The sequence below is a fragment of the Equus caballus genome, chromosome 25 (assembly GCF_041296265.1).
Source record: "Equus caballus isolate H_3958 breed thoroughbred chromosome 25, TB-T2T, whole genome shotgun sequence".
Classification (NCBI taxonomy): domain Eukaryota; kingdom Metazoa; phylum Chordata; class Mammalia; order Perissodactyla; family Equidae; genus Equus; species Equus caballus.
The window spans coordinates 47320646-47338260 of NC_091708.1; the positions used below are offsets into that span (position 1 = coordinate 47320646).

Below are 17615 nucleotides of genomic sequence, written 5' to 3' on the forward strand. Positions count from 1 at the left end.
CGTGCATCTGTGTGTGTGCATGTTCTCTGTGCTCCGTGCAAGCCTGTCATTTCCCCTTGGCACACTCTGAGGAAAACGTGTACCACTGGCCTTCCCAGGAGTGGAGGTGGCTGAGGCAGGGGCCAGGGCGGTCCCTCCCCACTCACTGCAGTACCTGGGAGGTTGTTGATGTAGCCACCGTCCATCAGCAGGTGTCCATCTTTGGGGTCGCAGAGGGGGGGCATGTACCCTGACAGGGACATGCTTGCACGCACATACCTCCACAGGGAGCCTAAAAGGAAGTCGAGAGGGGTCAGGGGGAATGGTTGCTGGACCCAGCCAAGGGGCAGGAGAGGAGCCTTTTGCCACCCACGGTGGGTGCCTGCTGTGGACCCTTGGCTCAGAGCCTCGCCTGTGTGGGGTAATGAATGAAGCCTGAGTGTCTGCCCTCTGGTGGAGGGCACCAGGTCTGGGCAGATGGACACACTCCTGAACATCACCCTCCCTGAGGGAGGCTCTCTATGGACAGAGCACAGGAGGGACAGGAGGCCCAAGGAAGGCCAGGCTTGCTCTGCGATCTCAACACATTCCAATGTGCCAGGCTCCAAGCTGATGTGTGCCACAGCCTTCAGCCAACATGCCCCGTGCTCACCCTCTGAGGAGACACAACCAGCAGCTCCCAAAACACTCTGCCTGAGAAAGGGCCCTCAGCTGCCCACCCAGGGATTCACTGTGCCCATCCTAGTAGTGCCACCAGCTGCCTATGCTAACCACAAGCACCATGACCTGAGCGTGCCCTTCATCTGCACCCACGATCTGAGTGTGCCCTTTGTCTGCACCCACATCCTGACTGTGCCCTTCATCTGCATGCACATCCTGAGTATGCCGTTTGTCTACACCCATGTCCTGTGTGTGCCTTTCATCTGCACCCATGTCCTGAGTGTGCCCTTCGTCTGCACCCACGACCTGAGTGTGCTGTTCGTCTGCACGCACGTCCTGAGTGTGCCCTTCGTCTGCACGCACGTCCTGAGTGTGTCCTTCATCTGCACCCACGACCTGAGTGTGCCATTCATCTGCACCCACAACGTGAGTGTGCCCTTCGTCTGCACCCATGTCCTGAGGGTGCCTTTCTTTCTAGTCCTCTCCCCACTCAGTTCACATGGTCGTCTCCACCTCTTTTTGTGCCCTGCTGGCCTATGGGGTCTCCAGACTCCAGGCTATGTCCCCATACCCCCATCCTCATGCCCATGGCAGGGTCACGTCTGTGTTCGGTCTCCCTGAGCCTCTGGCCTCCTTTGGGTGATCTGAAGCTTCCCCAGGCTCATGGAGCCACCAGGCTCTCTTCCTGCCCTTGCCTCAAACTGGTGCTTCAAAGCCCTCCCCTGGAGCCACCCTGCCCTGAGTGGGCTATGCCCTGTGCATGCATGGCCCCATGTCAAGGGAGCCCCGCTTCCCAGGAGGAGGCTCTCACCATCTGTGTGGACCCGCATGGCTGAGGCAGTGATGTCTGTGGTGATGGTGAAGTAGGGGATCCACAGGTCCTGTGACGGGAGGCAGGGCTCAGTGGGGCTATCCTGCCCTGCTGCCAGCCCCCAACCCTGAGAGCCTAGGGGGTGGAGGGATGAGGAAGGAGCCAAGCATCCAGTCACAGGCCATGCTGGGGCTCCCCGGGGTGGTCCCTGCCCAGCGGGGACACCTCGATCTGCCGGTCCTTGAAGACGCTACAGATGCTGTTGTTGAAGCCGGCTCCCGAGAACATGGAGGTGATGGGGTAGGTCAGGTCCAGCATGGTCCTCACCACAGACGTCATACCCTGAGTGGGCAGGGCACACATGAGGTCCCTGGAGAGGAGGAAGGGCTCACACCCCCACCTGCAGGCACAGACAGAGCACCACCGCGAACACAACAAGGGCATCGGGAAGTATCCTGTGGGTGGGGCAGCACCCTGCAGGGATCTCTGGGGGAGCAAATGCTGTGGCCTGGGTGGCAGGACCTGGAATTCCCACAGGGACACCCACTGGCCCCCAGCAGGCCCGGCCAGCCTAGTCCTGCTGCCTGCTCAGCGAGGAGAGCGCAAGGTGAGGCTGGGACAAGGCCTAGTCCAGGACCAGCACCGGGTGGGCGAGTGGCAAAGAGGACCGCTGTCTTGGCCCGCTGAGGTCCCTGAGAGCTACGATACCCACGAAGATTTCTTAGGAGGGGAAGCTGCCCCACCCTGGCATGCTCGGGGTTGGCCCTCATGCTCCATCACGGTGGACACTCTGTCAGGGTCCTGGGGAGCAGCGGCTCTGCAGAGGGCCCCACTCTCTCTCCGGTGGGACCAGGTCCGTCCTTCCTCAATGAGGACGGAGGCCAGTTAGCCCTGAGAGGAGCAGGACCTGCGACTGGGCGGGCAGCGCTGGCCTTCCCCAGGGCATCGTCCAGGAATGCCCGGGCTCAGGGCCACCTCACTCCTTAGGGGTCAGGGATGGAGAGAAAGGGTCCTCCCTGCCTCTGTGTGGACAGAAGCTGGGATGGAAAAGCCCGGAGCATGGGCTGAACATGGGGTGGGCCCCCAGCTGGGGGTGAGTTCCCCTCCCTCTATGGGCTCTCACTGACATGAAAATCCTGCTTTGGAAGGAGCAGAGGGAACACACATGCTCCTGGAGGACAAGGACCCAGGCCAGCATGGGACATCCCCAGGGCCCTCCACAGTCAGCAAGGCCCTCACTCCAGAGGAATCCCCTGCCCAGCACCAGAGGGGTTCAGAGCAGAGCTGAGCCTGGTGGCCCCCACAACCACCCTATCCCCTCAGCTTGGCAGGGGGCACAGGCCCGTGCAGACAGGCAGAGCCAGAATTCCATCCTGTCTGCCCTGTAGGGTGGCCACCGGTGGGCTCCCACAGTTCAGCTTTGGGGCATCAGGCCTAAGCTCCCTGACCGTTCCCACACCTGCACCATACTGGCAGGGGTCGGGAAGGAGGCAGCCAGCCGGCCTCTGACCAGGCCCTCGGTGGGCCTAGAGCACACTGTCCCCTGAAGCCACTGTTCTCAAAGGCTGTCCTTAGTGACTTGTGCTGCACAGCCTCTGGACCCCTCCTTGGAGCAACCCACTGAGGGGTGACCGGGGCGGGTCATCTCAGGGAAGGCATCGTCTCTGGAGCAGTGTCCTCGGGACCACGTGGACAGAGCAGACAGCCTGCCCTGACAGCTTCTACCACAGATAACAACCAATTTCCTTTTCTTTTTAAAAGGAGAATGCAGACGCTTTCGATGTCACTCAGAGTTTCAGCCCGGGCTCCACTCTATTCCACGAAAACAAGCAGGAGAGCCCTGGGAAAGGCAGACAGCCTACATGCTCCGCTCTGTCCATGGGAGTGGTCCAGACGCAGCTTCTCAGACTTTGGATCTGTCTGCTGGCCTTCATTCATCATAGGGCCAACTGTGTTAATTATACAGATGGTCCTCGACTCGACGGCTCCGCTCGTGATCTTCTGCCTTTACGAGGATATGCGAACGGGATATGCATTCGGTAGAAACCGTGCTTCCGAGTTTGCATTTTGATCTCTTCCTGGGCCAGCAATGTGCAGTGCAATCCTCCCTCATGATGCGGGGCAGCAGTGGGGAGCACAGCTCCTCTCAGCCCTGATCACGAGGGGGAACAGCCGAGACCCTGACAGCCACACTGGACCCAGACAGCCACTCTGCTTCGCTTTCAGGACAGGATTCAGTACATTACATGGGACAGCCAACACTTTATTATAAGACAGGCATTGTGTGAGACAATTGTGCCCAACTGTAAGCTAATGTGAGTGTTCTGAGCACAGTTAAAGTAAGCCAGGCTAAGCCATGATACTTGATAGGTTGGGTGTATTAAATGCACTTTTGACGTATGATAGTTTCAACTTACAATGGGTTTATTGGGACATCACCCCCTCATAAGTGAGGAAGACCTATATTTTCTTACTTTCCATAGTCCTGATTTTCTGGCATTTGGGGTCTTACAGACCGGGGACACACCGCACTCCCAGGGCTAGCCAGTGCTTAAGAGTCAGCAGAGGGCTTGCCCCTGGGCGTGTCTTTCATGCAGACCAACCAATCCAGAAACCACAGCCCCGACCACCTCCTCTATCAAACTCACACCAAGCCACTATTCCCCTGCCTAAATCAACCCGGGGTCAGGTACCAGGCAACTGGGGACAGCCCCTATGCTCCAAGCCCGCAGGAATTATTCACACGACCAATCTTAAACTGTGTACCTGCCCTGCCTTGCACTTCCCGCAGAAACCCCAATGAAGGCTCTGGCCTAGGCCTTCCCCTCGCCCCCTCTGCCTCCTGCCACGCACTGGTACTCCCCTGGGGTACCTAGGGGGTGGGCAGGGCCTCTCATTTCTGGGGGAACTGTGGATAACAGGAAAGTTTTCTTTCAGTGGCGCTGACCTCTCTGTGTTGCCCTCACTTTTATGAATTAAGACCAGGCACCAACCAGAGCCAGCCCCCCAACACTGATGTTCCTACTTCCTTTGTGCTCCTCCACTCCTCAAGTCACGTTCTGAGGCCAGAGCCCTGCAGAGCTGTGTGCAGGAGCTAGCAGTCCCAATGTCCTCCTGCCCCCACGGCACCACAGGGACCTGGCAGTGCACATGAGAGGGCGGAGGCCCCTTACCTCGGCCCACTGCTTGGCCCGGATCCGCATCTGGCTGCAGCTCCGCTCCTCAGAGTACAGGGCACCCATGAAGGCCCCAATGGACGTCCCTCCGACCATGTCCACGGGGATACCGCACTCCACCAGGGCCCGGATGATGCCCACCTGGGCACAGCCTCTACACCAACCAGGAGCACAGAGCAGGAAGTGAGCACTGCCCCCAGGACCAGCACCTGCTGTGCCGCAGCAGAGATGGCCGTCGTGTTCCACCCACTCCCTCCTCAGTGCCTGACTCTTGCACGAGTCACAGAAAATAGGGCGAGGACACTGACTTCGAGAGGGACTGCGGACACTGTTTAGATGTCAGCACTCGGCCTCCTCTACCCACCGGGGTCTGAGAGGCTGTGAAGCTGAACAGGCTTTGGATGGACTCAGGAGGGGTGGGGGAGATGAGTCAAGGCCACTGGAAAGCGGGGTCCTGGTGAATGCCCTAAGGCAGTGACCCAGGCATCAGGGTGGGCGGGACACAGATGAGCCCCCCAGGGACAAGAGAGCCAGCATCTGACTAGAGTGACACTCTGAGCCTCAAACTACTGCTTCCATTTTTCATGTGATGTCTACCTCTCAACCAAAAACTACCAATCACATGAGGAGAAAATACCATGTAACCACAAGCCTGGAAAAAAGACAGACAATAGAAGTGGACCCAGAGGGAGCCAGACAACAGAGATGTCAGAGGCAGGCTTTAAAATGACTGTGCATAAAAAGTTCAAGGAGCCAAAAGATGAAAGCAGCCTGAGTGCCCCTCGACGGATGACTGAGTAAACAAAGAGCAGCAGACACACATGCAGGAATGCTGTGCAGCCTCGAGAGGAAGGGAATCCAGACACGTGCTACAACATGGATGATTCCTGAGGACACTGTGTGAAGTGAAATGAGGCAGTCACAAAAGGACAAATACTGCAGGATTCCACTCACATGAGGGACCTGGAGAAAGTGGAAGGTGGGTGCTGGGGCTGGGAGGTTATGGCTTCATGGGTATGCAGTTTCAGTGTGGGAAGATGAAAAAGTTCTGGAAATGAATAGTAGTGATGTTTTCAAAACACTGTAAATATACTCAATGCCACTAAATTGCATACTCACAAATAGTTAAAATGGTGAATTTTCTAGTATGTATATTTTAACACAATAAAAAATATATAATATCACCACAAAAAGTTTAAATGTGCACTCAGGGATAAGCCTAAAAGAAAAAGTTCAAGAAATTAAAGACAAAACTGATAATTTTGGTATAGAATTGGAAACTATAAAACAGAACCAACTGGGAACTTTAGAAGTGAGAAACAATAATTGAAATGAAGTACTCAGTGAATGGGCTTAAAGCAGACTACATACAGCCAAAGATAGAAATGGTAAAATAAAGATAGGTCAGAAGGAAATAGTCATTGAATCATAGAACATCAAAAGGATGGAATATGTAAAATAATATTCTTTAAAAAATATGTAAAAGAGGGGCTGGCCTTGTCGCATAGTGGTTAGGTTCACGTGCTCCCTTCAATGGCCCAGGGTCCACAGGTTCAGATCCCAGGCATAGTCCTACATACCACTTGTCAAGCCATGCTGTGGCGATGTCCCACATACAACGTAGAGGAAGATGGGCACAGATGTCAGCTCAGGGACAATCTTCCTCAGACAAAAAGAGGAAGACTGGCAACAGATGTTAGCTCAGGGCGAGTCTTCCTTACACACCAAAAAAACAACATAAAAGAGTTTAGAAAACATATGGGAGCTGGTGAAGCGGTCTGACCCACATATAATTGGAGCCCAGAAAGAGATGAAACAGAAGTAATATCTGAAGAGATGATAGTTTGGAGTTTTTTAGAACTGATAATTGACATCAGGCCTTAGATTCAAGAAGCATTATAAACTCTAAGCATAATTCAAAAGAAAACCATGCGTACATTGTTGAAAACCCAAGACAGAAAAAACCTTTAAACCGGCCTGAGAACAAAAAGATCTATCACTTCAAAGGTGCAGCACAGACACAGCTGCCTCCCCATCCCCTGTGGTCACGGCAGAGGCCACAGACTTACCAGTGGGCCCTTCACAGATAATGTCTGCTGGCCCATAAGTTAGAAAAAGAAGAAAAACTTGAATCAAAGAGAATAAAATTAAGAGCAGAAATTAACAAACCAGAAAAGAAACATATAATAGGATTCAAAAAGCTAAACGTTGGTGGTTTCAAAGGACTAATTCAATTGATACCTGCTGGTAAGACTGATCAAGAAAAGGGAAAAGAGAGAGACGGTATCAATAACTAACATTGGCAATGAAAAAGAGAACATCTGTACAGATACTCCAGTTAAAAAGGTAAGAAGCTGTGTGAACTTCATGCCATTGGTAGGAAGATGCAGATGAAATGGACACATTCCTAGAACACACAAGAAATAGAAAATCTGAATAGTATTATAACTACCTAAATGACTGAATTTTTAATTTTTAAATGCTCACAAAGAAAATTTCATGCCCAGACAGTTTTACTAGTGAATTCTGCTAAAGATACAAGGAATAATAACACAAATTTTACATAAAATTTTCCAGAGAACAGGAAAAGGAGCAGCACTTCCCAACTTGATTTTGAAGCCAGAAAACCAACCTGCATGCACTTCAAAGGACAAGTGCAGTCCATTCTCACTCAGATTCAAAGGGAACCCAGCAACACACCACAAGCAATGAGTCTATCCCAAGAATTCACGTTAGTTTTTATTTAAAAATCAATCAATGCAATTCACCACATTAACAGACTAAAGGGGAAAAATTACATTCATCTCAACAGATCCACAAAAACAACCATTCAGGGTAAAAACTCAGTGAACTAAGAATAGCTGGAAACCTCCTCAGTCTGATTAAGGGCATCTACAGAAACCGACAGCTGAAATCAAGCTCAATGATGAAACAGTGCTTTTCCTCAACTCCGGGGACAGACAGGGTGTCTACACTCCCCACTTGTATTCACCCTCGTACTGGAATCTCTAACTGGTGCAATAAGGCAAAAAAAAGAAACAAAAGGCATACATATATATTTTGGGAAGAAAGAAAAAATATTGTCTTTATTCTCAGAAGACATAACTGTATATAGAGAAAATCCAAAAATAATCTACACAAAAGCTCCTAGATTAAGTGAATTTAGCAAGGTTGTAGGACATTAGATCAATTTACCAATATCAATTGTATTACTATATATTGGCAACAAATAATTTGAAAGTGAAATTTTAAAAATACCATTTACAGGGCTGGCCCCGTGGCTGAGTGGTTAAGTTCACCCTTTCCGCTGCAGGCGGCCCAGTGTTTCGTTGGTTCGAATCCTGGGCACGGACATGGCGCTGCTCATCAAACCATGCTGAGGCAGCGTCCCACATGCCACAACTAGAAGGACCCACAACGAAGAATGTACAACTATGTACTAGGGGGCTTTGGGGAGAAAAAGGAAAAAATAAAATCTTTAAAAAAAAAGAGAGAGAAATAAAAAATAAATAAAATAAAATAAAATAAAATAAATAAAAATACCATTTACAATAGCAAAAAAATCCCATAAAATACTTAGCTGATTCTCAAATTTACAGGAAAATGCAAAGGACCTAGAATAGCCAAAACAATTTTGAAAAAAACAATTGAAGGAATTACACCGCCTGAGGTCGAGATTCACCGTAAAGCTACAGCAACTGAGACAACGCGGTGGTGTCGCCAAGGGGAGAACACCCACCTCAGTGGAACATGACACAGCCCAGACGCAGACTCACACCTGGAGAGCGATTTGGTGTTTGACACTGATGCCACAGCCACACAATAGGGAAGGAAATTCTGCCACAAATGGTGTGGACCAACAAGATAACCATGTGGGAAAACAGAGCCTCTAGTCTCACTCACACCATTCACAAACACGCTGGAGGTGGGTCCTAACCCTAAATGTGCAGCTGGAATCATAAAGCTTCTGAAGAAAATATAGACTACCTTTTTGTGACCCTGGGATAGGCAAGAGCTCTCAGAACACCAGAAATAACAACCATAAACAAACTGGAAAATCACACTTCATCAAAATTAAAAGCTGTTTATTGAAAAATGCCTTTAAGAAAATGAAAAGTCCAAGATTGAGAAACAATATTAGTAATAAATATATCTGGCAAAAGCCATGTATTCAGACTATATAAGTAACTCTTCTCACTCAACAATAAAAGACAAACTACCTGTTAAACAGGAGTAAAGAATGTAAGCGGCACTTTATGAAAGAAGACACACAAATGGCCAGCAAGCGCATGAGATCACTAGTCCTCAGCGAGGTGCAAATTAGAACCACAATGAGGCGCCACTGCACATCCAGCAGAACGGCTACAATTCACAATCCTGACAATACTAAGGGCTGACAAAATGTAAGCAGCCTGGACTCTCAAACATTGCCAGTGGGGGTGTACAATGGTACAACGACCTCACACCCAGTAATTCCACTCCTACATACTTGCCCAAGAGGAAAGAAAACAAGCGTCCACAGAAAAGATTTATGCAAGAATGGTTATAGCAGTTTGTTCATAATACTCCAAACCAGAAAATGACCCAGATGTCCATTGACAGGAGCAGGGATACGCAAGCGTGGTAGATGACATAACAGCACTCTGCACACCGCTGATGTGCTCAGAGCACACAGACAGCCTCACACACATTGTGCAGCGTGAGCAAAGTCAGACACGAGCCAGCACAGAGCAGAAAACCTAGGGAAGCAAGCAAAAACCTACATTAACATTCTCAGAGAAGTTCAACATTCACTAGTGCAGCTGAGAGAGAACACTATGAAAAAGGCACTTAGACGTTAGAAAAATGTTAGCAGAAAAGATCAATTAGAAGACACATTTGAGAAAAACCACCCAGGAAGTAGAACAAAAAGACAGAGATGGAAAGTATGGGACAGAAGGGATAGGAGAATCAGAGGATTCGTCCAAGACACCTGGTCTCCAACCATCAGAGCTCCAGGAAGGGAGAACAAAGAGGGCAAACACTGCACCACGCCTGCGAAGCTGATGTTCATGGATTTCCAAAAGTGAAGTGCCCTCTGGGAGTCCACCTGGTACACTGGGTGAAAAAGCACAACCCCCAGGCAGAGCATCAGCACTTTCAGAATAACGAGAATTAAGAGACTCTCCTACAAGCTTCCAGAGGGAAAACAGGCCTCATGAATAAAAATGGCATTGAACTTCTCAACAGCAATACTGGAAGCTAAAGAGACAATGGAACCACGCTTTAAGGATTCTCAGGGAAGATTATTTCCACCTAGAATTCCATACTCAAACCATCATCCAAACATGACAGCAGAATGGGGACATTTTCTGCTGTGCATAGTCTTAAAACTTTTACTTCCCATGCATCTTCTCCTAAGGAAATCTCTAGAGTATGAACTCTACCAAAATCCGGAACAGATCAAGAAAGAGGAAGACATGAAATCCAGGAAATGGAGTTGAACACAGGAGAGAGACAAAGGCAGTTCTCAGGATGACGGTGAAGGGAAATTCCAGGGCCACATATCAGCAGAGCTAGAAGGAGGTGGGAATGTGGATCCCAAGCAAAGTTAAGCTGAGACATCCCGGTGTGTCTGAGGACATGGAGAGGAGCTAATGCTTCCAGCAGAGTCTGGAGATGACTCAACGATACCCAGAAAACCAAGCAAATGGCAACTGCAACAATTATTAACTCCAAGAAAAGAAATACAGTCACACAGTACAGTAGGAGACAGCTCAGCTCTGAAAAAGACCCACATTGACACCATAATATAAACAGTGGTACTGTCTTGACCCATGAGAGAACCATACTGGGACTATGAGTGCTAAGGAGGGGGACAGATAGACAGATAGGAAACAGAGAGAGAGATGGATGATACATAGATGACTGATAGATGGATGATACATAGATAACAGATGGATGATAGATGAGAGACAGATGATGCATAGATGATAGATGGATGATGCAGAGATGACAGATGATGGATGACAGATGGATGATGTATAGATGATAGATGACGGATGACAGATGGATGATGCAGAGATGACAAATGATGGATGACAGATGGATGATGTAGAGATGATAGATGATGGATGACAGATGGATGATGCCTAGACAATAGATGATGGATGACATATCGATGATGCATAGATGATAGATGATGGATGATAGAAGGATGATGCATAGATAGATGAAGGATGACAGATCGATGATGCATAGATGATAGATGATGGATGATATATGGATGATGCAGAGATGATGGATGATGGATGGATGATGCATAGATGATAGATGATGGGTGATAGATGGATGATGCCTAGACGATAGATGATGATGACAGATGGATGATGTATGGATGATAGATGGATGATGCAGAGATGATAGATGGTGGATGCAGATGGATGATCTATGGATGAGAGATGGATGATGATAGATGATAGACGATGGATACAAATGGATGATATATAGATGATAGATAGATGATGCAGGGATGACAGATGATGGATGATAGATGGATGATGTATAGATGATAGATGATGGATGACATAGAAATGATAGATGGATGATGCATAGATGATAGATGATAGATGATAGATGGATGACGTAGAGATGATAGATGATGGATGACAGATGGATGATGCAGAGATGATAGATAACAGATGACAGATGGATGATGCAGAGATGATAGATGATGGATGACAGATGGATGATGCCTAGACGATAGATGATGGATGACAGAAGGATGATGCATAGATGATAGATGATGGATGACAGATCGATGATGCATAGATGATAGATGATGGATGATATATGGATGATGCAGAGATGATGGATGATGGATGGATGATGCATAGATGATAGATGATGGATGACAGATGGATGATGCAGAGATGACAGATGATGGATGATAGATGGATGATGCATAGACGATAGATGATGATGACAGATGGATGATATATGGATGATAGATGGATGACGCAGAGATGATAGATGGTGGATGCAGATGGATGATCTACGGATGAGAGATGGATGATGATAGATGATGGATACAAATGGATGATATATAGATGATATATGGATGATGCAGGGATGATAGATGATGGATGACAGATGGATGATGTATAGATGATAGATGATGGATGACACAGAAATGATAGATGGATGATGCATAGATGATAGATGATGGATGACAGATGGATGATGCAGAGATGACAGATGATGGATGACAGATGGATGATGCAGAGATGACAGATGATGGATGACAGCTGGATGATGTATAGATGATAGATGATGGATGACACAGAAATGATAGATGGATGATGCATAGATGATAGATGATGGATGACAGATGGATGATGCAGAGATGACAGATGATGGATGACAGATGGATGACGCATGGATGACAGATGGTTGATTGACAGATGATGGATGACAGATGGATGATGTAGAGATGACAGATGGATGATAGATGATAGAGATAGACAGATAGAGATAGACAGACAGACTCTGACTTTGTGTACATGGGAGGAGGTCAGGAACTCAATAATCTAAAACTGAAAAAAAAAGTAGTAGAATAGGAATGTTATGCTAATTAGTAATGTAGATAAGCAGAAAACTGAAAAAAACCTAGAAGTGATTATGTCTGGAATCCCTCTGGATTTGGTGACAGGGCAGGATGGGCAGGGGACTGCTATTTTGTGTTATACAAATACCACATGGCCTTAGAAAATAGCCATATGGCCTTTCAATTAAGTATTTTTTCATTAAAAATGCTGCTGATGGGGCCATCCTGGCCTAAAAACCAGGTCCAAGTCTGGGCCATCTGCTCTGGGCTACCTCCCTGCCCTAGCCCCGTGGAATGCAGCCTAGGTCCTCCCCTCAGCCCAGCAACCTTGGGCAACTCTTCTGAAAGTGTGGCATGGCACTAGATGATGCTCTGGAGTTCTAAGACAGACGAGCACAGCAGTCATCCAGGCCAAGCCGAATTCAACGGTGACAGAACCAGCCTGTGCAGAGCCATCCCACGCAGTTCTGGGCCTGCTGCCTGCAGGCGGTGGAAGCAGAGCCAAGGGCAGTATACGGCTCTCTCGCCATGCAGCCCTGGGCCCCAGGTCCATGGCACTTCGGCTCAGCCCCAGGAGCCTGGCAGCAACACTTCTGTCCTGTTTTAGGCAGTACTGTGTGCTGTGAAGGAGCACAGAGTGAGGAGGGGGTGGTCTCCACCCACCTTCCTGTCTGTAGGGTCACAGACCAAGGCTTCAAGCTTCAGAGTCTGCAATGTCAGGGAGCAAGGGGAGTGAATCCAGTCAGCAGTGCAGTTATGAGGCTTCTTTGCATCATTTTTTAGATCCTTTCTAAAGAAGAGGGTCTGAGTCCTCTTTGGCCTCAAAGCTAGACTACATCTCTCTGACTAATGAGCCAAGGGTAAAAACGGGCCAAGTGTGACCCAGGTCTGACTCCAGAGGCAGGAGATCTCTCTGCAGAGCGGCTCCCAACATGGTGGCTCCGAGGGGGCTTCTGTCCTTCTGGGCCCCTCCCTCCACCAGTCCCCTTTGAAAGGGATGTCCCTGGGCCACAGAAGGTGCTGAGCTAGGCTCCTTCTGCTGGGCACTGGAGAGAGATGGCCAACACCGTCGGCAGGGCCAGGACTCGGGACACAGAGCACTTAGGAGGCCCTGCTACAATGCGGAAGCAGCAGCACGTGCCAGCTGGCCCAGGGACCACCCTGAGCGCCTCACTCGGCCAGCAGTGCTGATGTCCACCATGGCAAGGGGCACAAGGGACTCCACCCCACAGGGCACCCCCAGCCCCGAACCCAGGCTAGCAGCACAGATGTTGCAGGAGGCACTGCTCAGTCCTCCACGTGCCATCTGGGTCACCAGAAGACCCTGGCCTCATCATACCTCCTGAGGTCCCTGGGTTCCATTTCTGCTCCAAGTGTATATTTCTCTTTAAATAAGTTCAGGAGAAGGATGGCGAGTGTCAGAATGACAACTCAGGGAAGAAGTCGTTTGGGTTACAAGTCCTGTAGGGAACTCACCAGCCCAAAGAACTAAGGAATGCTTCACGAGGTTTGTGAGCAGATCAGATCATTACTGTATAAAGCAGATGTTAAATGGAAAGAAACTCACCCAGAGCCCAGTGGAAAGACTGGCAAAGGGTAAGAACAGTTTTCAGAAGAGGAGACGCGAATGACTAGCAGGCAGACAGACATGTCCAGCAAAGACAATCACAAGATACAATGTTCCTCTACCGCATCACAACAATCAAAACTGGGGGCAGTTGCTGGAGTGCCAGCAGGGACAGCCTGTGGGAAGCACCACTGGGCAACATGCACCGAGGTGCTGGAAAATGCCTGGTGGTGTACTGTGCTCATCTGTGAGGACTGCCTCAGAGGGTGAGCTCAGACCTCTTCATTAGCATATGCGTGGCATCATTCACAGGCACCACACGCACCACACACACACACTCACACACACACACACACACACACGCATGGGAAGGGGGCAGGAACTCACCTTGCTCCCCCTCCTCCAAGCACCAAGGCGATGGCATTGCCGGTCAACACCCGTGCCAGGCGAGAGAAGTCCGAGTGCCGGTCTGGGGGCCTCTGGAAGACCCGCTCGTACATCTCCACCTGAGAGAGGGGCCAGTAGATGGAGGGCTGGCCCGTGTTCCCATGCATCCTGACCTGAGCAGGCTGGTTTTCTCTGCTCCTGACTCAAAGCTCTCTCTAGCACACAGTGTGATCTGTCTGACACCGACTCTGGCAGCACCTTGGTGCTCAGAATCTCCTGGGAGGAGGCTCTCAAAGGGCACATGGGTGAGTGGGCAGTGCAGGTGGCTGGGCCACATATCCATGGGCCTGGCAGGAGACACAGAGCCCCCAAGAGCTGTCCCCAAAGAGACACCAAGCCTAAACTCCAGCTGAAACCCCGCCAGCCCCAAGGCGGAGGGTGCTCCAGGGCATGGTTTCCTGGGCACAGATGCAGCTGTCAGGATGCTGTCCATTGAGTGGTGGGACCAGGTGGGCTGCAGCATGGGCAGCCTCTGCACTCCTCCCACCCGCCCCAGGCTCCTAGGGCTGAGGACACCCTAAAGAAGAGGTGCCTCAGAATGTGTGCACACTTCTGTAAGAAGGAGGAGGCGGTGCTGACCCAATGTCACCGGGGTCCTCTGAGGCCCCAGCTGAATGTGAGAATCTCAGGCCCATCCCTGACCCCTTGCCAGGCCCATATTTCCCAGGTTCTGGCCCTCAGTGGCCCAGCTGTGCCTGTGCCTCCACTATGCTGGGCCCCGCCTCTCTGGGGGGCCTGTCACCATGCTGTGGCCACAAGAATCCCAAAGATCAAGCTCAAGCAAACATGAGCTCACAATCACAGTTGACAAACCCACTAAGAGGCCAGCCACCCATCAGAGCTTCAACGAGTGCAGACGACGGAGAGCAAGATAGAGAACATGAAGGAAATAACTATGCAATCGCAAAGCAAGTCAGGAGAGGGCTGTGGCCCAGAGGCCGGAGTTCCCCCCAGTGGCCCTGCCTGCGCCCAGGCCTCACCAGCTTGGGCATGCTCCTCCTCGAGAAAACGCGGCGGGGACAGCAGAGGTGCAGGTGGCCGGAGCACCAGCTCCGCATGTTGAGCCACTCCACGGTGCGAGAAGGTGCTGGCCCCTCCTCCCGGTGCAGCAGGATCAGCTGCTTCTGGGCACGCACGGCTGTGCTCTCCAGCATCCTCTCCAGCTGAGGGAGGGCAGAGCGTGTGTGTCAGGTGGCCCAGATGACCCTGAGGACTTGGGCAGGGCAGAGCTGAAGGCCAGGATGGGGCTGGCTACAGAGTTCCCATGCTGGATGCAGCCTCCCAGACCAGCCCCACATAGGCCAGGAGGGTCTGAGGGCAGAAGCCCTGGTTCTGTAAACTAGTTTGACTGGCGTGCTCTGCCCTTTGGCTGTCGAAGCCGTTGACCTAGGGGTCTGCCCGGCTGTGTGCCTGCCGTGTGCTGGGCTAGGCAAGCGTGGCTGTGAGGGAGCTACAGGGGTATGCAGGAAGGGAGGAGCTGCCCCCGTCCCTGTTTCTCTCACACCTCCTGGAGAACACACACTGTGGCCTTCTCAGATGATGTAACTTGCAAACACTCTCCCTTGCAAAGGAGCATCACTCCCTGCAGAACAGGAACCTGCGTCAGAGACGAGGAATTTTTAGCTGCCCCAGGATCAGAGAGGCAGAAGCTTGTGATGGGAACAGAGTGACGGCACAGAAGAAGGAGATGGAAGATGTGAACTAAAGGCAGGACGAGACTCCACTTTACACCCATGAGGGTGGAAACAGACAGGACTGACAGGGCATAGCCCTAGGCCTCGCCCGCAGCACCAGCACGAGTGAAAACAGCACCCGCAGTGGGGAAGGCAGTTTGGCAGCATCTGGTAAGCCCAAAGACACATCCTCTGTGATCCAGCAGCTCCACCAGGTGGCGACCCTGGAGACACGCCTGCACACAGCTTGTCATAGTGAAACAACCTTGCAGCCCCTTGGCTCAGAAAACACATATGGCAGGGTATTCACAGGAAACTAAACAGCCATAAAATGAGTGAAACTATGGATAGAGCCCTAAAACCTAAGTGTTGAGGCAAAAAGGAAATTTCAAAATGTTATAAAGTAGGGCTCTATTTGTATAAAATTTAGACCTGTAAAACAGTGTTGTACACACACAGCAAAAATGAAACACAGACAGAGGCTCCAACTCCAGAGGCCGCGGGAGGCACAGGGCACCTGCTCTGTTTTGTGTTAAAACCACCAGCAGGTAAACACAGCAAAATGTTCTCAGAACATGGAGAGCAGACATCTGGGTGCTAGCTCTTACCATCCATCCTTTCCTGAATTCTTGAACTATCGCATTCAAAGGAAAAGACAGAGAAACAGATGGGTCTAAGGAGATGGTAGCCCTTAGACAGGACCTGCCTGCAGCCCTGCGACCCCACCCCCCAGCCAGGCTCTCAGCCCGGCCCCACCAACATCCGGCTCCACCCACTGGAGCCTGCGCCCCCCTCTGCACCCGCCAACTCACCTCGCCCACTGTGGGCTCCTGCTCCCCTAGACCCACGATGAGGATGCAGTCAGCTTGCCGGATGCAGCGCTGGGTCCAGGGCGTGAGTGTGCTGTCTGCCTGGTAAAGCACAATCCGGTGGATGTCCTCCTGCTGCCCCAGCCAGCTGGACAGCCGATACTCATGGATGCTGGGGGCACAGATGCCAGAGCATGTGTAGACATGGCAGGGTGCAGAGAGAGAGGCAGACAGAGAGGCGTACAGACATGGGAGGTAGAGAGAGAGGAGGGCGCAGACAGAGGGACATGCAGATGCTGGGGTATGCACAGACATGGAGTATGCATTTCAAGGCTGTGCTTAAACCAGCTGAGAGCAAGAAGCTAAGTCGGCCAGCCTGTTTCCTACATGGAGGCTGGTGTACCTGTCCAGAGCAGCAGAGCCAAGGCGCTGTTTTATGTTGTCGCTGGTCAGCAGCAGGACGGGGCCTGAAAACACAACCAATCAGACAACTGTCCTGACAGCCCAGCTCCAGGACACGCATGGCCCGTCCACAGCAGCAGCCCACCCCCAGGACACGCGCGGCCCGTCCACAGCAGCAGCCCACCCCCAGGACACGCGCGGCCTGTCCAGAGCAGCAGCCCACTCCCAGGACACGCACGGCCCATCCAGAGCAGCAGCCCACCCCCAGGACATGTGTGGCCCGTCCACAGCAGCAGCCCACCCCCGGGACACACCCCACCTGTCCACAGCAGCAGCCCACCCCCGGGACACGCACGGCCCATCCAGAGCAGCAGCCCACCCCCAGGACATGTGTGGCCCGTCCACAGCAGCAGCCCACCCCCGGGACACACCCCACCTGTCCACAGCAGCAGCCCACCCCCGGGACACGCACGGCCCATCCAGAGCAGCAGCCCACCCCCAGGACA

General features: G+C 51.1%; 1 protein-coding gene and 1 long non-coding RNA gene across 50 annotated transcripts in view; one reads left to right on the top strand and one right to left on the bottom strand.

The window, feature by feature from the left end:
* PNPLA7 (patatin like phospholipase domain containing 7) overlaps nt 1-17615 on the bottom strand; it is an 88040-nt gene that overhangs the window by 2902 nt on the left and 67523 nt on the right. For 27 of the 49 annotated variants that reach the window (XM_070250505.1, XM_070250481.1, XM_070250478.1 and 24 more), the window contains 5 exons: nt 17111-17174; nt 16711-16879; nt 15206-15388; nt 14166-14284; nt 8695-11659 (listed from right to left, as the gene is read on the bottom strand). In XM_070250505.1, coding sequence (XP_070106606.1) covers nt 10069-11659; nt 14166-14284; nt 15206-15388; nt 16711-16879; nt 17111-17174 — 2126 coding nt within the window. In that variant the 3' untranslated portion in view covers nt 8695-10068. Of the gene's footprint in view, nt 1-154; nt 272-1450; nt 1521-1675; nt 1793-4623; nt 4781-8694; nt 11660-14165; nt 14285-15205; nt 15389-16710; nt 16880-17110; nt 17175-17615 lie in introns of those variants that run through there. The other 22 variants (XM_023629484.2, XM_070250497.1, XM_023629486.2 and 19 more) reach the window with 1 other exon arrangement.
* On the top strand, nt 267-3851 carry LOC111770642 (uncharacterized). Its single transcript, XR_011432334.1, has 2 exons — nt 267-1065; nt 3212-3851. It is a non-coding gene; the product is annotated as an uncharacterized lncRNA (long non-coding RNA).